Source organism: Peromyscus eremicus, chromosome 6 (assembly GCF_949786415.1).
Source record: "Peromyscus eremicus chromosome 6, PerEre_H2_v1, whole genome shotgun sequence".
In the NCBI taxonomy this organism is placed as follows: Eukaryota; Metazoa; Chordata; class Mammalia; order Rodentia; family Cricetidae; genus Peromyscus; species Peromyscus eremicus.
In genome coordinates this window covers 4044322-4066584 of record NC_081421.1, presented here as the reverse complement: position 1 = coordinate 4066584, position 22263 = coordinate 4044322, and the positions used below count along the sequence as shown (strand labels likewise).

Below are 22263 nucleotides of genomic sequence, written 5' to 3'. Positions count from 1 at the left end.
TAAGTAAGGAAATACCCTACAGGCTTGCCTACAGCATTGTCTCTTGTCTTTCCGTTGTGAGACCAGCCTTGGATGGCTGAGCCATCTGTCTAGACCAAAGACATTTCTTCAATTAAGGTTTCCTCCTCTTAAATGACTCTAGCTTGTGCCAGAAGTGACATGAAACTAGCCAGCACAACTGACCCCTTGTCGAGTGGACACACAAACACATCAGTGTTTTTTCTTTCTTTGTTCCTTTCTTGTTCAACCCCAGTTTCACACATTAATATCCACATCAAAAACAAAACAAGAACAAACAAACAAACAAACAACAACAACAAAACCAAAAGCACCTCACCACAGTGGCCCTGGTAGCATCTGCAGATTTTCAAACTTAAAAAGTCCTGGTCTTGCTCTCTCCTCCAGCCGAGCAAGATGCCCAAGGGGAAGAAGGCCAAGGGGAAGAAGGTGGCCCCGGCCCCCGCCGTCGTGAAGAAACAGGAGGCCAAAAAGGTGGTGAATCCTTTGTTTGAGAAAAGGCCCAAGAACTTCGGCATTGGGCAGGACATCCAGCCCAAAAGAGATCTCACACGCTTCGTCAAATGGCCCCGCTACATTAGGCTGCAGCGGCAAAGAGCCATCCTCTACAAGCGGCTCAAAGTACCTCCTGCCATTAACCAGTTCACACAGGCCCTGGACCGGCAAACAGCTACCCAGCTGCTTAAGCTTGCTCACAAGTACAGGCCAGAGACAAAGCAGGAGAAGAAGCAAAGGCTGCTGGCCCGTGCTGAGAAGAAAGCTGCTGGCAAAGGGGACGTCCCAACTAAAAGACCACCTGTCCTCCGAGCAGGGGTCAATACAGTCACCACCTTGGTGGAGAACAAGAAGGCTCAGCTGGTGGTGATTGCCCACGATGTAGACCCCATTGAGCTGGTGGTCTTCCTGCCTGCCCTGTGTCGAAAGATGGGGGTCCCCTACTGCATCATCAAGGGAAAGGCCAGGCTGGGGCGGCTGGTCCACAGGAAGACATGCACCACTGTTGCCTTCACACAGGTTAACTCGGAAGACAAGGGTGCTCTGGCTAAGCTGGTGGAAGCTATTAGGACCAATTACAACGACAGATATGATGAGATCCGCCGCCACTGGGGAGGCAACGTCCTGGGTCCTAAATCTGTGGCTCGGATTGCCAAGCTGGAAAAGGCAAAGGCCAAAGAACTCGCCACTAAATTGGGTTAAATGTACACTGCTAAGTTTTCTGTACATAAATATAATTACAAACTTAAAAAAAAAAAAAAAAAAAGTCCTGGTCTTATAGCAAACACTTTAAAAGTTCAGTCTCTTTAAAAAAAAAAAAAAAAAAATCCAGAGTCTCTTAAAATCCAAAGTCTCTCAATAGTGGGTTCCTATAAAACAAAATTTTTTTTTTTAATTTAAACTTTCTTATTTCAAAAGGGAAGAGCCAGGGCACACTCACAATCGAATCAGAGCAAAACCAAACTCCAACTGTATAAATGACTCGGTGTCCAATGTCCAGGATCCACTCACGATCTTCTGGGCTCCTCCAAAGGGCTGGGCCACTTCTCCGGCTCTGGCCTCTGCAGCCCACACAGCTTGCCTTCTGCGTTCCGGTGGTCTACTCCACTGCTGCTGCTGCTCTTGGTGGCTGTGCCAGGGTACTGGCAACTCCAGCATGCTGGTGTCCCTTGCTGTGACTGAGCTTCACTGTCACCAATAGCCTCTCCTGGGCTCTCTTTGGGGACTCCAGGCCAGTCACACAGTGGGAATCCAGCCTCAGCTATTCTCCATGAGCCCTTCGTGCCTTTTAAACCAGACCTAGATGACTCTTACACTACCAAGAAACTGAGGACAACCAAATTATGTTATGACAAACCGAGAACCACTTGCTGTGTGGTCTGGTACAGCAGCCACGCATGATGACTGAACTAAAAATATGGCAGAAAGTCCAGTCTCCCCAGCGTACAGGCTGGAGAGCAGGTGTTCACTAAACACACAAGCTGGGGGCCACCACATTGGAGGACAGAGGCACAGGACATTAGTATCGTTGCTTTTATTGGGTAGTGCCAAAGACTAGGCATCCACTTAGTGATGTGTGTAAAGTCCAGGACCCCAACCCATGAGATAGCGGTGTCCACATTTAAGGTGGACCATCCCATCTCGGTTACCCCAATCCAGAAACACCGTCACAGCTCTACCCAGAGGCTTGTCTCTTGGGTGACCCTAAATCCTGTCGAGCTTATAATCAATATCAACCATCACACACCCCAAATGTGAGCACTTGTTCTTCTTTTTCTACCTCATTTAAAGACCCCCCTTTGAGTTTATTCTTGACTCTTCATCACAAAAAACACACCACCGTTCCTGGTGTATTAAAGCTTGAACATGTGCTTCTTCACTTCACCTGTAAGAATGTGTGCAAAATAAGCAAATGTTTCCCCTTTCTAGAGACTAGATCCACTTTCATTGGGTGATGATTATATATTTGCATCTCCTTCTATGTCAAAGCTACTCACTGCTACAGGATTAATCTAGGTTACGACTAAATATTCTTTTATCTTCCAATACGATTTCTGACATGACTCACTCCATCTTAATGAATTCTAAATATTTTATAGGCAGGAAACCCAAATTCCCTTTGGAGAGCAGAGGAACAGAACTCTGCTGCCATCTTTGTTTCCAAGAGAAAAGCTCCAAACAAGGTGCTGTCTCAACACTCCTAACATCAACACATGGTCTACATCTGTGCCAAAGGCAGTTGTGAAAGCAATCGTAATAAAATTACAGGAAATTCAAAGAAGGGTTTAAATGCAATTGCCTAAATTTAAAGCAAACAGCATTAGTTGACGAACTACTGGCATTTCCACTAAAATCAAAATCAAGTGAAGAGCCCCCCTCCCCATATTGCTAGTGCCATATATACTATACACTCCCTGGCCTTCCACAGACTCACCTCACTCCACCAGTGTGTACTCCCCTGTAAAGAAGGATTTTAATTGAAAATGAATATAGATTAAAACATGCTCTATTCCTTTCTTTTAAATATTTTTTTAATCTTATCATTCGTTCATAAGTCCCATGATTTGACTTAAAACAGACATTTCATTTAAGTGTAATAAGTATCCAACATTTAACTCTTCCTTGGCTGTGACGAAAGATGTTACAAAGCATTAAGCTTTGGTGGCTGTGATCATCTGTATGTAAATACCATGTAGAAATTTTCTTTTTGAGGCCCAAACTATAGTAACTAACTCCAGTTGAGAACATTTTCTGTCCTGGGAATAAAGTAGAAAAACAGGCAAAGCATTGAGGAGCAGGCATGTGACATCAACCTGCCATGACACATGCAAATTAACCTGTCCTTTTAAAGACTTGGCTCACCTAACACATGCTAGTTTCTTTATCAACCACAGGTTAAAGAAGAGTGCTATCACTGTTTACAAGTGTGATGATAGGGCTAAGGGGAGGCTGTTTTGAATAAGAATCTGTGTTTCTGGTAAACTGGGTCTGAGGAACCAATCATGATTCCTGACAACCATGACAAAACACCAGCATCACTGAAGTGAAACCTTTGCTTTGCTGGGACAATCAATACTGGTCCTCGGGAGCTGAAGAATCAGCTGTGATTAAGAAGAGGCCAGCATCTGGTGAGGACATAGAGTAAGGGGAACACTTGTCCATTGCTGGTGGGACTGTAAACTTGTATAGCCACAAAGGAAATCAGTGTGGTGGTTCTTCAGGAAGATGGGAATTGCTCTACTCAAGATCCAGCTATATCACTCTTGTGCATATACCCAAAGGATGCTTCATCCTACCATAGAGACACTTGCTCAACCACATTCGTTGCTGCCCTATTCATAACAGCCAGAAATTGAAAACAAGCTAGATGTCCTCAACAGAAGAATGGGTAAAGAAAATGTGGTAGTTATACAATGGAATATTACTCAGCTGATTAAAAAGAATGAAATAATAAAATACACAGATAAATGAATGGAACTAGAAAATAATCTTCCTGAGAGAGGTAACCCAGACACAAAAAGACAAATATGGTATTATTAACTTCTATGTGGATAATAGCTGTAAAGTCTATAACCTGTAGAACCATAGAGGTTAGGTATAGAGTAAGGGACTAGGGTGACAGACAGATCTCATTAGGAAAGGGAAATAATTGATAATTATGGATGAATGAGAGGGTGGGGCATGAGAGTTATGGATGGATGAGAGGGTGGGACTTGATAGTTATGGATAGATGAGAGGGTGGGGCTTGATAGTTATGGATGGATGAGAGGGTGGGGCTTGATAGTTATGGATAGATGAGAGGGTGGGGCTTGATAGTTATGGATAGATGAGAGGGTGGGGCATGAGAGTTATGGATGGATGAGAGGGTGGGGCTTGATAGTTATGGATAGATGAGAGGGTGGGGCTCGATAGTTATGGATGGATGAGAGGGTGGGGCTTGATAGTTATGGATGGATGAGAGGGTGGGGCTTGATAGTTATGGATGGATGAGAGGGTGGGGCTTGATAGTTATGGATGGATGAGAGGGTGGGGCTTGATAGTTATGGATGGATGAGAGGGTGGGGCTAGAATGGAAGGATCAAGTGGGTACAGGAGAGGGAGATGAAGCAAGAAATTTGAGGAGAGAAACAACTGAAATTGAGGGCCACTTGAGGGATAGTATGAAAACCTAATACAGTAGAAGCTTCTGAAAATATAAACATACATGAAATGAGACAGTGTTGTAGAATATTAAGGTGTGTTACGTTTGTTTATATTGACTTTGTTTAACTCTGTGAAACTGTGTTACTTTGCCTGTCTAAAACACCTGATGGTCTAATAAAGAGCTGAACGGATAATAGCGAGGCAGGAGAGAGAAATAGGTGGGGCTGGCAAGCAGAGAGAATAAGTAGAAGGAGAAATCTGGGAGGAAGAAGGAAGTAGCCAGAGAAGGAGGAGGACTCCAGGGGCCAGCCACCCAGCTAGACAGCAAGCCACAGCGTAAGATTTGCAGAAGTAAAAGAATGGGAAAAGCCTAGAGGCAGGATAATTTATGTTAAGAAAAGCTGGCTAGAAATAAGTCAAGCTAAGGCTGGGCACTCATAATTAAAAATAAGCCTCCGTGTGTGATTTATTTGGGAGCTGGGTAGCAAAAAGAGCAAAAACAAACAACAAGACAATATTGTTGTTTGTTTTAAAACAGCAATAAAATGACTCCCAATTACATTCTGCTACACTCATAGAGCAATGCCTTGCTTCCTCCTACAGAGGATATAAACAAATACAGAGACCCACAGCCAGGCCTTATGCAGAGAGCGAGACCTCAGAACACTCAGCCCTAAATGGGATGTCTCCATCAAATCCCTGTCCTCAGGGTTCAGGAAGCCCCACAGGAGAGCAGGCAGAAAGACTATGCTTTGCGTATATATTATGGCTTCCAGTTTAGTGTTTTTATGGGATTCCTGAGTATGGGAATGAGTGGGTCTCTACATCTATATTTGTTTCATGTGCCTTTTCTTGGTCTCTTTTCCTTCTGATTATTTCTTTTGTCCTTTTCCAATGTATTAGTTTTATTTTATTTTATTATTATCCCTAGAAGTTTATTTGTTTTCTAATGAGAGACAGAAAGGATGGGGGGTGGAACTGGGGAGGGACAGAGAGGAGTAGGGAGAGGGGAAACTATAATCAGGATACATTATGTGAGGAGGGGAAAAACTACTCTCAATAAAAGGGGGGTAGGTAATACAGATGCCAGAAATGAGGAAAAGGTTGAAAGCAGACTGGAAACATGTGACTGGCCCAGAGATGGTCCAGCATGGCAAAAGGCTAGTATTACTTCAGCCATCAGTGCAGTGGCTCTGACAATATCTGCACCTCAGGGGCCAGGGCTCACCTTCGCAGAGCAGCAAGTGTGTTAGGCCTTCAAGAGGAAATTATGATCAAGCGTTTACATATTAAAACATCTACCGTATACCAGACAGAGCTTTGCACTTCTAAAGCATGCATGAACTTAACGGCACGGCCGACAAACATGGACTGCACGTACAGCAGCAGTCTTATAGACTCATAGTGGAGCAGAAAACATCCTACCCCCAGGGATGCTGCAGTTCAGCGGATGGCATGTCTGTCTGTGGTGAGGCTGGGTTAAAACAAACCTTCCGTGTGCCAGTCACACACACAATTGTGTTTAGAGCGTAATACTTGATAACACATGGCTTTGTTACGGCTTTACGTATTTGATACAAAATAGTTTACCATTTTTTTAATGCATCCCTTCTTACAAAAAAGAGTTAGCAGTAAATCATTATGCCTTGTTATGCTGGAAAAAAAAAGAGGAAAGGATGTGGAGAAAATAAAACCACAGGTCATACATGCAAGTAGGAATTTAAGTTATTACAACAACCATTATATGAAATACTATGTATGGAAGTTACCCCAAAAACTAAAAATAGAATTGCCATATGATTCAGAAACCCCACTTCTGGCTATATACCCAAAGGAATTTAAGCCAGTATGGTTTAGGGACAGTTACACTCTTATGCATATTGTTCCATTTTCAACAACCCTATATGGAAGCAGCCTAGACATTCATCTTGAAATGAGTGAATAACACGAAGTGTGTGTAGTGGTTTGGTGGGAATGGCACCCATGGGCTCATGTTTGAATACTAGGTCCCCGGTGGCTGGAAGTGTTTGAGAAGGAGGTTTGGCCTTGTTGGAGAAAGTGTGTCACTGGGGACAGGCTGTGAGGGTTCTGAAAGTTGCCTGCCATTCTCAGTGTGCCCTCTCGGCCTCCTGCTTGCAGTCAAAGATGTGAGCTCCCAGATGTTCCGGGATCCGTACCTTCACTCGACCATAATGGACTCTAACCCTCTTGAACTGTAAGCCCAATTAAATGCTTCCTTCTATTAGGAGAGAGGGAGAGAAAGAGAGAGAGATCACACAGCACTGTATTTCCTCACGGTGAGCACACAAAATCTGTGTTCCAGAGGTACCTTTGGCTGGCAGCCAAACTTGGTAGTAAATGTAGTGTAAGTCTTCCCAGTAGTACTGGTTTTAAAGGTGTGAAGGGTCGTGGAGAATAGCTGCGGCTTCACAGTGTGGGGCAGGGCTGGAGTCCCCGAAGAGAACCCAGGAGAGGCTACGGGTGGAAGTGCAGCCCAGCTGCAGCAAGACGCCCCAGCATTTTGGAGATGGCAGTACCATGGGACGACCACCAAGGACAGCAGCAGCAGTGGAGTGGAGCCAGCCAGAGCTGAGGAGACAAGCTGTGTATGCTGTGGAGGGTGGAAATGGAGAAGTGACCTGGGCCCTTTGAAGGAGTCCAGAAGACTGTGAGTGAATCCAGACACCAGACACTGAGTTTTCACACTTTGGAGTTTGGTTCCGCTTTGATGTGTGACTGTGCCCTGATTCATCCCTCTTGGAATAAGAAATAATTAAGCTTATTTTGATTTCACAAGAGCCCATGGTTGAGAGATTTTGAGTTTTTAGAAAGAAACTTTAGATTTCTTTAAAGAGACAACTCTTAAAGTGTTTGTAAAGACTGCGAGATTTGTAAGTCTGTAATTTTTTTATATTGTGATATTAATGTGCAGTGTTGTGGGTGAACAAGAAAGGAAAGGTTATGGCTTAACAGCAATGCATTTGTGTGCCAAGCTGACAAAGGGTCAATTTTGCTGACTAGTATTTATGTCAACTTGACATAAGCTATAGACATCTGGGAGGAGGGAACCTCAATTGAGAAATTACCTCCATAAGATTGTGCTGTAGGTAAACCTGTTTGTAGGGCATTTTCATAGTTAGTGATTGATGGGGCAGGGCCTAGTCAATTGTGTGTGGTGCAGTCCCTGGGCTGGTTATCCTGGGTTCTATAAGAAAGCAGGCTGAATAAGCCATTATGAGCAAGCCAGGAAGCAGCACTCCTCCATGGCCTCTGCATCAGCTCCTGCCTCCATGTTCCTGCCCTGCTTGAGTTCCTGTCCTGACTTCCTTCAATGATACGGAAGTATAAGTCAATTAAACCCTTTCCTTCCCAAGCTGCTTTGGGCCATGGTGTTCATCACAGTAATAGTGACCATGACTAAACACTGGTCAACTTCCACTCAACTCTTGCATGTGGAAGGAAGAGCTACATGTTATGAAGCAACTGGGTAATTAGTTCATGCCATAAGCTCATATGATGGCTAAGGGCCACGTAGAGAAATGAATTTGGCATTTTAAATAAGCAATTCACTTTTCTCGTTTGTAAAATAACCAACAATTACAGACCCAATCAGCAAGAATTCAGCATATTCACCCCGTGAATCCCCTAGGTACTAAGCTCACTATCCAACTATAGCTCTACCTGGAAGATGGATAATTCACTTCTGGCTGTTAGTCTGAATTACTAATGTTATGTTTTCTACTACTTTTATTTTATTTTAATTACCAAATTAAAACTTTTTCCCTTTTAATTGTAGAAAAACCAATTAAGCTACCAGCTTCCTCAGGATATAAGCATGCTATAGAAACAAAGGGAAAACAGTGTGTTCGATACTGTAGTTCCAATTTAAAAAATCAAGAGCGCAAGGAAGCCTGGCATGGTATTGCTCCCAGCTACTTCAAGACATGCCTATCATACACAGAACTCTACTGCCCTCTTCTGGGTGGAGGCTGTAACACACAGGTGCCAAGGAGGAGGGAGAGGGGAGAGAGGGAGAGAGGGAGAAAGAGCAAGCGAGCGCATTGAGGCATTTCCTCAAGGTGAGCACACAAAATCTGTGTTCCCAGGCACCTTTTGCTGGCTTCTCTCATGGACACTAGTCCCAAAACCTTCACATTGTAACAGATATTTGTAAAATGAATAAAGCTGATAAATTCTGACTGCAAAATTTTTATTTGATTATTGCTGAGAGTATGTAGTTGAAAATAAAACAATCCACCCACGTAAGTTCAGGGCTTTTTTTTTTTTTTAAATGATTCTGATTGAATTTAGTGAGTCTAAGAATTAAAATTTTAAAGAGTTCCCAGTTCCACTAGCTACCCAATCACTCCAAAACCTCTAAAAACCAGAAGCAAAGCAAGCCTCTTTTGTTGCCCCAGCCTTCCAGCCGTGGTACCCGACGCAGTTAATGACCACGACATGCACGGTGTTTTTTGGCTCAGACTGTAACCAGGTTTTCTCTGATTGACAAGCACTCCATTTTAAAGATTCATTCATTCTTATTAGAGTGGAAGGAAAAATAACCACAGCCTTTGGTTTTCTAGTAAAAAACACTTCCTCCTCCTCTCCTCCATGTCAAGAATAAACCTAGGGAGCAGAGGCATCCAGAAATTTCATATCTACACCAAAATACAGACTCCCAGGACTGAGAAGGCTCTGAAGTTAAGAGAGCTTTCTGCTCTTGCAGAGGATTGAGTTTGGTTTCACAACTGCCTCTATTCCAGTTCCAGGGAGATCAGATGCCTCTGGTCTCCATAGATATCTGCACTCATGAGCACATATACACACAGAGATGGATACACACATGAATTAATAAAAATATATCTTTAACAATATGTCAACTGTGTAACACTGAGGAGGTGGCTCCATGAGTTAGAGTACTTTCTGGGTAAACATGAGGACCTGGGTTCAAATTCCCACCCACATAGAAGCAGGGCATGAACACACACATCCCTGTAAGCCCAGGTCACCCTAGCTGAAACACCTCATCAACGCATGCTTTATGACAACAGAGACAAAGAATTCTCTTAGCTCCTGCAATGTCTTTAGCCCTGGGTTTATGCAGCAAATTTTAGTCGATAGCTGGGTTGGTCTGTAACCCAAGATCTTGCTGTAGCCTCCATCATGCTGAGTTATAGATGTATACCATGATGCCCAGACTCACCAACCTGGGATCTTATGGTCACTGAAATTCTTCTATTATTTAAAAAAAAAAAAAAAAAAAGAACCAATCTTCAAATAAGTAACCAAGTTCTATAATTTTTCTTTGCAAAACTTTAATGTTCCAATAGAAACTACAATTCTTATTTATTAACTAATTGATCCAAAAGCAAGGAGTAAAATACTTTGATTGCAAGTACACTGATCAAATAAGCATGTCTTTTTAGACAAACAGGAACAATATTCTCAGCAAGTTTTATAAGAATGGATAAAGAAAAAAATCAAGCTGGTACTGGCCTAGAAACTTCATCCCTATGGCTAGCATTCATAGTTCTAGAGGTTCTGTTTATGCCACTGGTCCAAACACAGAGAATAAGAGACTGTGTAAACGGGACATCTACATCACCTCCGACACCCAGAACCCTCAGGGATCACTGCAGAAGGCAGCAGTGGTTCATTTCTGCAGCGAAGCAGTGTGCTGGACACGAAAGCTGCTGCACACAGCACTCTCAACAGCATGACGGCACGCACAAGACCACACCCGTCAAAATCCCAGCACAGAGTGGGGAGGGGCTCATGGAGCCTACTCCGAGCTGAGAAGCTAGCTACTGGGAATTGATGGCTGCTGGTGGAGGGAGAATCTTTTGATGGGCGTGTTTCCTAAAGGACTACCCCTGCTTCAGTAGACTGTCCTATACCCACGCACAACCAGGCAGCACCAAGTTCATTCGGAATGAACATATGCACAGGAAGTTGGGAGGAAATGTGATGGAGGGTGGGGAGGAACTGAAAGGGAGAGAATGAAGGACGGATTCAATCAAAACACGACGTGTCTATGTAGAAAAGCCTCAATAAACATCATTGCTTATAGAAAGAGGCTAAGGAAACACTGTAGAAATAACAAAGGCAGCCCAGCTAGCCGACTCCCTCACAGGGGCAGCTGCATTTTTTTTCTGGCTCACTAACAAAACAAGCTTCACACTTCTTTTTTTCATCCAAATCAATTGGTCATATTAGCAAATGCATAAACCCTATGAAGACTCATTCTGTAGACGCACTGAACACAGTCAGGCAAACTTGGCATGTGATGTAATGACAAAGACAGTTGGAAGGCCACCTCAGAACATCCTGTAATGCACTCCGGGATCCAGGTATCCGTGCCTGCTACGTATCCAATCCACACAGCAACAGTGAATGAGGAAAGAATGATATTCCCTTGTTACTAAAAGAAGACTAAGGTGACTTCTGAATCATAGTCTGATGAGCGGTGGGGACACATGTAAGAGCCTTGGGATGCAGCACATTTCAACAGGAAGCTCACTTTCCTCCCGCACTGTATGTGACCCATGCACCTAAACAGGCCCAAGCCCCTTCAGCGGTAGTGGGTGGGGAGTAGAGTTAGCTTAGGCTTCCCTGGTGCTGTCCCATGTAACTCTGGGACAGCAGGGGATGGAGATGGAGCAAAGGGGACGGGCGAGCGAAAGACCCTGAGAGGGAAAGGGTCCATCAAAACCTAGAATAAACCAGAACAAACTGAAAAGCACAGAACCTGCATGTGAAGACCAGTATTCAGGTAGGACGAGAGCGGCAGAGGCAGGGAGATTCATCGTGATCCCTCAAAGCGTTTGGCACACTTCTGTGTGAATGGTTCTAACTCCCCTAAATGTCTTGGAGGTAGATTAACACTACTAGCGAAGTGAGTTTATTCTAAAAAATGGAATGGGCAATACTGAGGAGGAGACTTATTGCTAGTACTCACTCTCAAAATACCATTGGTAAATCTTCATTTTAGTAAAGTGCTTAGATGCTGGCTGTTGTAATCTTACTTGTAAAGGGTGACATTAAGCATTTTGTAGCTAAAAGAGACCAAAACCTTGGTTTTTTCCTCAGAATTCATGGGAAGTCTGTAAGTCTTAGGCCTTCTCTACCTAGATGGTAATGTTGCCTCTATCTCATTCATCTCGTGGCCAATCTCAGCCCACACTGCTACTGCCTGCAGTCTGCATGAATCCACCCTGCATGGTTCCTCCTGTCTGTTTTCATGCCCACTTGTCTCTGCTGGACCGTAAGGCAGATAATGCTGCTGCTTCACTTCAGACCTCCAGACCGGGCATGGCACTCTGCACACCTCAGATTACTCAGCAGCCCACCCAACCACAATCTCTCACAGTCCATTTTACAAAAGTTAAACAAACCAGTAGTTTCCAGTTCTTCATAGGAAATCAAAAGGTTACCCTAGGAGCCCAGAGAGAGTTCATCAACCCACACAAGTAACGTGGTTACAATCACAGAATCCCGTCATGACCCCATTTTAGAACTGCACTTGTTTCTTTAAAAGCTGCTTATGTGAAGATGCAGCTCGGCATGGCATGCATGGGGCCATGAGTTCAACACCCAGGACCATCAAAAAGGAAAAAACAACCTCTTACACACTTAGTTGTAAAACTAAGTCCCAAGAACCACAAGAAAAACATGACCTTAATGACATACCAACACACTTCTCTGGTAGAAGAGGTAAAAATGACCCTGTGCCTTGATGATTTTCAACACAGTGACTCTGCGGCTCTGAACTGCTACTTGAAGCTCCTTCGGGAAGAAGGCACTAAGCTCCGAAGGCAGGGGTATGGCTGTGCCACGGGACGTATTTTTGGACTTGTTTTGCCCCAATTTCCGCCACATAGACTGCGCCGGTCTTCCTGTCAACTTCTAGAAGATGTGGCAGAACCTGATCTGCCAGCTGGATGGTGCTGACCACAGAACACTCTCTGATGCTTCCAGATGGCGGTGCCGCCAAAACTGACAGCCTACTGAGGTTCAGCTGGGCCACAATCAAGTACTGCCCATCCGGGGTAAACCTAGGAAGAAGGAGAAGTCAGTAATAATGAGCATTCTTTCAATGCGTGTGTCCTCTGCAATGCTCAGCAATGGCCATCGCTGCCTGAAGGAGTCAAACTGGTATAAAGTCTGTGACAGCAGATGAAGCTAATGATATGCCTACATTAAAACAAGCACAACATAATGAATAGAGAATTAGAAGTTCGGGAGGTCCAACCGTGTGGACTCAAGTTTTGACCCTCCTTCTGTGAATGGAAATCTTGCAAAGGATTAGAAAATTACAGACTAGTCTTTGGACACTTGTTTCCTCCCATTTCCCCCTCCTTAAAATTGACAATGAGCACTGGAAACTTTCAGCTGCTCTTCAGAAGTGGAGCCCACAACCAGCTAACACAAGCATTCAAAATAAACAGCAATGATTACCTAAGAGCCGAAGGTCCCTCCTCTGTGAAACAGCTGTCCCACGCTCCTAACCACTCTCCGGTGTCTTTATCAAACACTTGAAGCCTTTTATTCCCTCGGTCGGCAACCCACACCTGAGAAACCAAAATCAAGTCAGCTGGAAGAGACCCACAGGAGAAGAAACGTGACTGTTTCCTTAGCTCCACACGGTTGTCTCAGTCCGTGTTGAGAGGACCCTAAAGATGGCCTCCCTCCCTCCACTCCACTCTGTCTGAAATGCATGAACAAGTCCACACGCTACAGTCTACAGTGCACCTGCCTCTGCCCAGTGCGCACAGGGCCATCAACCCCATTAACCGTGCAAGCAAATGAAGTCCTGAGTCCTCCGGCACTGCGCACATCAAAGTCACCGTCAGGGCGGACTCACGCAGTCTCTACCACTCACCATCACTGCACACCTGGCAGCCACCTAACCCAGGCCACAAGGCAGAGTGAAGCAGCCTTGCCACCAGGAGGCTCAGGCCGTCTCTCCCATCTCTAAACCTCTATCTGTTACTACTGGGATGGGTCCAAAGTACAGACTCACTGAAGAGGAAGAAGCTTGGGTGTGCTAAAAACACATAAAGCATAATGGGTTTAATTCCGGTTTTTATAGACTGTAATGAGTTACTAAGGCACTCCTGTAATAAACCAGGGGGCTCAGATTATTCCCAATAGCATTCATAGGCATCCACCAATTATACCATTCTAGGTTCACCTTAGAGCACAGACCAGAGCCCTTGAAGCTCTTTGGATTTCTTAGGTCTGGGTAGCCCAGAGAGACCCTGACTTTATCTTCACGGTGTGTGTGAAGAGCCACTGACTGCTTTTCCAAACAGACACAGACAAGGACGTGAGAGGCTGGTGCCCAAACAAGTGGACGTCTCCAGCTTCCTCCTGCTCTGAGATGGGTTTGCTCAGGGATCGGGCATTACTGCCTCAGATAGATGACCAAGGAAGAAACAGTCACGTCTCACGACTGAAGGACATTCCAGATTGTTTCCTTTCTTTCTCCATACTCAACATGTGATGAAGAGAAAGCCTCTCTAGGAAACAGGAAGTCCGTAACTATGGTGGGGATGAAGTGAGTCACAGACAATGCGCAGACCACCACCACACTGCTACACAACGTCAGGTACAGGCTTAGGGCGCAGCTCAGGACGATGCTCTCCTGGCATGTGGAAGGCCCTCTCCCCACAGCAGCAGCAACGGACAAGCAAGATCCCAAGTATGTAGAGAACGGGCTGCCATCTTCCACCACGCGGCAACCTCCAGCTGTTCCTCCAAACGATCTTGCTGGCCCCTAGGAACCGTCCTCACCATGGTGAACTTGACTGCATCTAGATCTCTCATGAACTGCAGAGTGGAATTCTTTTTAAAGCAAAATAATAAGCAGGACTAGCATCAAGGAAGGCGGCTGGCCCAGACCCTGCACATCAAAATGTTTACTACTTAACACAGGTGCGACCCCCCAGAACTAGTTGTGGAGATGAAGCAGACTGCACTCAGCACGTGCCCACAGGAAGCTACAATCTCCAGAGGAGCAGCTGTGGTCAATAGAACAGCGGTGGCGGCAATGCACAGCACAGCTACCACAGGAAACAGGGAGCGCATTTAAACCTGGCTGATGGAGACTTGCCTGCTGGAAGGGAACCCCAAGATCCCAGGAAGCAGCATTTCTGCTTAAAGGGCGAGGAAAAGCCTGAGGGGGCAGTAGCTGGGGCTGGAGGCAGGAAGACAGTTCTGTTCCCTGGTGGAGGCTTGCTGTTCCCAGGAAGGAAGCAGGAAGAGCAGGGGTTGGAGAGCGCTCCTCCCAAACTCTCAAGAGTAGCTTCAGCACTCATCTGGCCCGTTTCCATCAGGGCAGCTTATCTCCCCTTGTGAACCAGAGACATTTCAACACTTACAGTTCGGTTTTCCTAGCAGAAGACAAAATCTCTTTTCGGGTTTTTTTTTTTTGTGTGTGTGTGTGTCATTTAAAGATTACAGACATCTATTTTGCTGATTTCTAAGTCTTTGGAGAACTTTCTCAGAATAGGGCCCAAACATTTTAAGAGTAAGTGTGCACAGCCACTCTGGAGAAATTTCCTAGATGTGCCTACTGTGGTTAGCTTCAACTGTCAACTTGACATAACCTAGGATGGCCTGGGGACAGAGCACCCAACAAGCACTGTCTACAGCAGGCTGACCTGTGGGAATGTCTTGGTTGCTTTAATTGACATGAGAACCATCAGCTTACCGTGGGTGGCATCATCCCCCAACGGGGGTGGTGCTGAGTTGTATAATAATGTGTAAATCTGAGCAAGCCAGCACGTGTACATGTACCTATACATTCGTTCCTCTCTGCTGCTGACTTGACAGCAAAGGTGTCTGAAGTTCCTGCTTTGACTTCTCCTTCTCTCTACCTGGCTTTCCATCAGGTTTGTTTGTTTATCACAGCAACAGAAATGAAAGAAGAGCCCCTACTAATACCCAAGTCCACACACCCAGACGCTTACCCCAAGACATGCCACACACCCAGACACTTACACCAAGACATGCCACACACCCAGACACTTACACCAAGACATGCCACACAGCCAGACACTTACACCAAGACATGCCACACAGCCAGACACTTACACCAAGATATGCCACACAGCCAGACACTTACACCAAGACATGCCACACAGCCAGACACTTACACCAAGACATGCCACACAGCCAGACACTTACACCAAGACATGCCACACACCCAGACACTTACACCAAGACATGCCACCCACCCAGACACTTACACCAAGACACGCCCACCCACCCACATGCGTGCTGTTCCAAACACAAGGAGACTGTTTTTACCCGACCAAGTGAGTCAAGTGTAACACTGTGAGGTATGTTGAACTTGGCAGGTCCTGTTCCACTCTCTCCATGCAGCCAGAGGATCATGAAATCTATAAATGGGAAATATATATGAACAGTGAAACATATAGAATGCTTTATGCATTTACATGTTAATTTTGTCTTACAAACTGCAAAAAAATCAAAAAACAAAACAAAAACGAAAGTATTACACACTGAGGACTTGAGTATTTTTTCCTGGCTTTATCTATGTCTGTCTAGTTCATGTGTTTCTTCAAACAATCTACTGCTTTAATTAGCTCTGCCTGCAGTGTTCTGACAACTTCTAAAGCACTGTTCAGAGTCCCTGCACCGTTTACTTCAAACTAGTTCCCTTTATACAAAAAGTTCATTTTTTTGCTCAAATTTCTTTTTCTTTTCCTGAGACAGAGAATCACATTATGCAGTCCTGATTGGCCTTGAACTATGTAGTTCAGGCTGGCCCCAAACTCTTAGTAATCCTCCTCCTGGAGTGCAGGAATCACAAGTGTGTACCAGCACACACACTGTTACAGTTTTACAGTCTCCTCCAGTCTCTGGAAGAAGAGGCACTAAGTCTAGCAGATTGTATTCTTTCTCTAAAAAGACCAGTCCACTCCCAACACATTGCACCTGGGAATGTAGACTGTGCGTGCAGGATTTTAAAGAGAAAATTAAACTAGAGATCTTGAGATCATCCTGGATTCACAGGAGCCCCCAAATCCTTGTAGGAGGGAGGTACGAGAGTCAAAGACTCACGGAGGAAATGACATGAAGAGGGCAGAGTTACATTGTCACAGCTGCAGGAGACCTGCCAGGACCCAGCTTCCTGGCTTCCCCAGTATATACAGGACAGGAAAGTCTCAGAAGTCCTTTCAAGTTTCATACCACCTCCAGTCCCTGTGAGGGATCTCCTGGCCCTGGTGAACATGAGGCCCATGAGCAGAATCATGTACTGTTGGCAAGCCCACCGACTGGTTTCCATGTATTCAGCCCTTTTTCACACAGCTTCATGTGCAATATGACTAGATTAGGCCAAGCAGCAAACAAATCCAATCCAGTTTATAAAATAATATTCTTATGATCATAACAAGTTAGAGCATTTACCTTGGGACAATTTGACTAGTCTGTTATTCAGTCCCCCGTCTCCATCCACAATGTAAATCTCTCCCACGTCATCTACATATAATTCTGCAGGGTTATCAAACTGCAGTGGGTTCAAGCCAGTGCCTTTCTTGCCTGGGGTACCCAAGACTTGAACCAGATCACCCAGGGGGTTGTATTTTTTAACAGTATGACCATAGGATCCTGCGGAGATAGACAAGCACGTGTTACCAGCATTGCTCAGCAGTCACAGCTTCTAAAAGCTAAAGGCAAATCTTTCACTAGGCTGGGACGGCAACAGAAGCCACAGACTCTCACACATGTAACTACGACAGGAGACAGCAAGCAGCCCTGCATAAGGTATGCGCAAACCTGGTGATGAATTAATATGTAATCACTCCAAAATCAGGACTCCAAACACAAAGGAATACACAAAAAATGCTGGCTCATTTACACAGAAAGCTTAGGATAACTGTATATTTTTCTCTTTTAAAACACACTGCTTGTAAAATAAATCAAGAAGGAACTAAAAGACAAGCAACTTACATTCAAAGCTGTTATTTCAATCATCCATGCACAGATTTTAAATTTTTCTAAATCAACAAAAAATTCTCTATAAATAACAGATTTTTTCCCCCCCACAAATGATAAGTTCTCCCAGGAGAAACAAATTCAACACTGATCACTTCTTGAGAGAAAAATAATCTTGGTGCTAAAACGACCTTATAAGTTAAAGAACAAAGTGAATTAAGAGCAAATAAGGGAAATCATGAAGCAGTTCAGCCAAGGCCAGGTTGAAGCACAGAAGGCCCAAGCAGCTGCCAGGCATCCAAAGGCTGACTTGATGTGCCAGGCTTACCAGAAACCAAGTGAGTCGGTCAGCACTACAAGTCTACCAGGAGCGCCACCTGACTACTGCCCTGGACCTGAATGCTGGAGTTGAAGCTTTTAGACACAGAGAACACAATACATTGAAGAAAGCATACTTCAAAGTTTCTAAAGACTTGGAAAGGGAGATAGAGTACTTATAATTTTTTTAAGTGGTTGACTTGCAGCCAAATCTTCATTTGAAGGAATCAATTCATTTGAAAAATGGGAAGAGCATAAAAATAGTTTCTCGGATATGAGGGCGGAAAACAAGACACAATGGAAGGAATGAGATCATCTGTGCTGCAATTATTTCTGGGAACCAGGGAAGTTTTTCTTTTTCTTCTTTTTAAAGGATGATGTGAACAGAATAAATTAAAAGTAAAGGTCTTTCAAGTGAATTCCAGGGACAGAGAAGAGGAGAGAGAAAACAATCAAACCTCATTACAGTGTTGTGTAAACTCAGATATACTTTCAAGAGTTTTTATATAGCTATTTTATTTTACCTTATTTTCTGTATATGAGTGTTTGCCTGCATGTATGTATGTGTACAGTACCCAGAGAGGCCAGAAGAGGGTGTCAGCTCCCCCGTAACTGGAGTTACAGATGGTTGTACGCTGCCATGTGGGTGCTGGGAACTGGGAAGAATAAATGTTCTAAACCACTGAGCATCTCTCCAGCTCCTAGATCTACTTTGAAGTTCAAGGCCAGTTTAACTAGGACTTAAAAAGAAAAACTCCAGGGGAGCCAAGCTGTAGATCTCAACAGTTGCCTGGGAGAGGAAGATGGAGAAGAGGAACTGAGGAAGCCATGCAGCTTGTGAGCAGCCTCATGGTGGAATGGGATGTTCAGAGAAGCATGGCTAAGCTTTGGCAAGCATCTGAAAGGAGGAGAAAAGGATAAAAGGTAAAAAGATGAAAAGTTATGCTTTCCTGAGTAGACTCAGAGAAGTGGGCAGCCTTAACACGCTTCAACTGCCAGTCTTGAGATGTTTAACCAACATTTAAAGACTAAATCAAGTGGATCACATGCTCACTACCCAAAGCCCAGAAATCTTTTGCATCCTGTGAACAAGTGTGACAACAATTGTACTCATCAAAACCCAGGCCTCACTGGTTCTAAACAATGGTATGTGAACGATCAGGCACTGGGGAAGCAGGATGTCCTTCTAGCCAGGGACATGACCAGACCAAGGGACACTAGCAACACCCTCCCTGATGATCCCAGGCCTGCTGCGCTGGCAAGGCATCAGAAGCAGCCTCTGCTGTTGCTTAGGACACAGCAGCAGCACAGGTGGCGTGCTGTCTCTGGTAAGTTCCCCTGCAGCTGTAAAGCCTACTTTGTTTTTCAACACTGTCTACTAAACACATCTGAAGGCAGGAAGGTTCCAGACATGCTTAAATCAACAGCATTTCCAAACTGTTAGCACCAGTTTCTGCAAATCTTTTCTCTCTGGGCAGCAAACTGCAGCTTCTTGTCACCTCATTCACTCTTTCAAAAGACAGCTGGTATAAACGGGAGTTAAGAGTCCACTGATCAGCTTTAAAATACTGACATCTGATCTGACTTTACAGAGGAGGTAGAGACTTAGTCTGAGAAGAGCAACTGAAGGTTCAAAGGAGAAAGATCCTGAACTGGGGGAAGGGGAAAAGCGTGGGGGTGGGGGTGGGGTGAGATAGATAGTTCAGTCGGCCAGGAAAATGCCTGTCACTCAAGCACAAGGACCTGGGTTCCATACCTAGAACCCATGTAAGAAAAAGAACAAAACAAAACAAACAAAAAACCCACTGAGTGGGCTGGAGAGATGGCTCAGAGGTTAAGAGCACTGGCTGCTCTTCCTGAGGTCCTGAGTTCAATTCCCAGCAACCACATGGTGGCTCACAACCATCTGTAATGAGATCTGGTGCCCCCTTCTGGCCTGCAGACATATATGCAAGCAGAATAGTGTATGCATAATAAATAAATAAATCTTAACACAACAACAACAACAAACTCACTGAGTATGTTTGTGTGCACTGTAATCCCAGCATTGCGATGGGGAGAAAGGAAGATCGCTGGGGCTTACTGGCCAGTTAACTGAGCCTGTGTGTGAGTTCCAGGCCAGTGAGATCCTCTGTCAAAGACAAGGCTGATAGCCCTGAGGAATGACACTCTGACCTACACCCCCGTCTCACACACACACACACACACACACACACACACACACACACACACACGTTCCCTTGACAAGTTAAAGATCATGATTACAGCATCATTGAATTTCTTGATTCAACAGGACTGTGATATAGATTTGTAGAAACACATGATTTTGTGGAATATTAAAGAAATTACGATTAGATTTAGCAATGCTAGCCTTAAAATGCACAAGCAAGAACATGGGCAAAGATCTGAATTCCATCTTTCAAGGCAATTTAATAGACAATACTACACATACCACTTCCTACGTCCGTGATCCAGACGGACTGTTCATATGGTGTGCTGGAGACAAATATACCATGGGGTGTGTCAACTGTATAATTCCAGGCTCGGAGGAAATATCCGTCCTCTGTGAACACTAACACCTTGGGGATGTTATCCCCTCTCTGAAGGCATACAAAAATAACTGCTTAGAATCTCTTCATAGGAATGCTAATCTTAACTTTTGTCAGAGAGAAATCAAAATGAAAGGGTAACTGAGAAACTTCATAAAGTGTAAAAAGCAAATTTCGAAACTTAACAATAACATCTATCACATACAAATCTAAAATGTGTACTTGAAGCCAACTCAAAACTAAGTTGCATAATTAATATAATATAAATATAATAAATAATATAAATGCAATTGGCTATCTCAGGTGGTAAGTCACTTCTTCCCTTACTGGTTTTTTTTTTTCCTTTTTGTCATGCTCAGGTTAACTGTTCTTTCTTTCTTTTTTGTTGTAATCAAATGAATGTGCATATTAAAAAAAAAAACAAACCACCTCTAGTTAGGGAGATGGCTGAGCAGATAGAAATATTTGCTAAGTAAGCCTGACAACCTGAGTTCCATCCCTGAAACCTTTCATAGGAGAAGAAAACCAAATCCCAAAAGTTGTCCTCAGATCTCCACATTCACACCCTGATCTCTGGAACTCACAGGCTCACATATAATAAATACTGATTCTACTTACTTGAGCTACGTAAACTAACCCGTTAAGGGGGTCAACTGCAACAGAAAATGTGGAACCGGTGAAGTATTCTGGATACTTGGGCCAATCCAAATCCAGCCGGAAAAGAACATCCTCCTTTCTCCAGGGTATGTAAAAAGCAAATGTCCTTGAAACCTCAAATAAAATAAAGTAAAATAAACCTCAGATTCAGTTTGCCTTCCGGGTTTAAAAAAAAAAAAGTATATATGTGTGTATCTTTTATTTATCTTTACAGCTCACCTTGACAACCAGAAGTTAGTCAGAATAACTCTAAAGAAACAGGGTTTTGTGTCTAAAGATCAAAACAACCACAACAAAAGTCTGCAAATGACTCGAGAGTATTGAAAGACCTGGGGAAGAAAATCCAGTATATATATATATATATATATATTTAAAGGGATATGTTTATTTTTATTTAGACGTATGTGTGTGATCCTGAGAGAGTTTATGTGCACCATGTGCCCACAAAGGCCAGAAAGGGCATCGGGTCCCCTGGAACTGGAGTTACAGTGGGGGAGCGAATCGTCAAGTTGGTGCTGGGAATCGAACTCTACTCCTCTGCAAAAGCTCTCAACCTCCGCGTCACCTCCCCAGCCCCGACACACACACTTTTTAATACTAAAAGAGAAGACGAGGGATCAGCTGCTGAGCCCCAGGAGCAGTTCGGTGCCTCTGGGGCTGCACCGCTCGGCGTCACCCACACCCGACAGCCCCGTCCCCGCTATTCACCAGAGAGCCACTGAAGCGCCAATGCAAAACCAGACAGGAAAGAAAGACGGCGCCTCCCACGCAGACCCAGACTCTCGCCATCCGGAGGGTCCTGGGGACGAAGATCGGTAGACACCGAAACCGCGTCTAGGGCGGTAAAAGCCTAAAGCACCGGAAAACTAGACCAGAGAAACTCTTAAATTCCGGGTCTCTTGCTCCTCCTTTCCCCGCTCCCGCCCCCAAGTCAGGTGCCCAGAGTGTGACCCAGTGACCACCCTTTCCCGCTCGGAGGCGCTCCTGGCCCCGGGCTTCTTGCAATCACTAGCATGGCGGCGCCCGCAGATCTTCCTGATCCGTTTGTCGTCCACTCTTGTAAATTCACATCCCATAATCAAGACATAGCACCACAAAACTCAAGACTAAGAGGACC

At 44.5% G+C, this 22263-nt stretch overlaps 2 protein-coding genes across 2 annotated transcripts; one reads left to right on the top strand and one right to left on the bottom strand.

Moving 5' to 3' along the window:
• The first annotated feature begins 402 nt into the window (after positions 1-402).
• LOC131912338 (large ribosomal subunit protein eL8) lies at positions 403-1257 on the top strand. Its single transcript, XM_059264662.1, has one exon. The coding sequence runs from the start codon at positions 415-417 to the stop codon at positions 1213-1215; it is 801 nt and encodes a 266-aa protein (XP_059120645.1). The 5' UTR covers positions 403-414; the 3' UTR covers positions 1216-1257.
• Positions 1258-9954: 8697 nt separating this feature from the next.
• On the bottom strand, positions 9955-22175 carry Nhlrc3 (NHL repeat containing 3). Its single transcript, XM_059265143.1, has 7 exons — positions 21855-22175; positions 21108-21260; positions 20393-20540; positions 17095-17295; positions 15970-16061; positions 13114-13226; positions 9955-12710 (listed from the first exon to the last, which is right to left on the bottom strand). The coding sequence occupies exons 1-7, from the start codon at positions 21933-21935 to the stop codon at positions 12458-12460; spliced, it is 1041 nt and encodes a 346-aa protein (XP_059121126.1). The 5' UTR covers positions 21936-22175; the 3' UTR covers positions 9955-12457.
• Between the last annotated feature and the right edge of the window lie 88 nt (positions 22176-22263).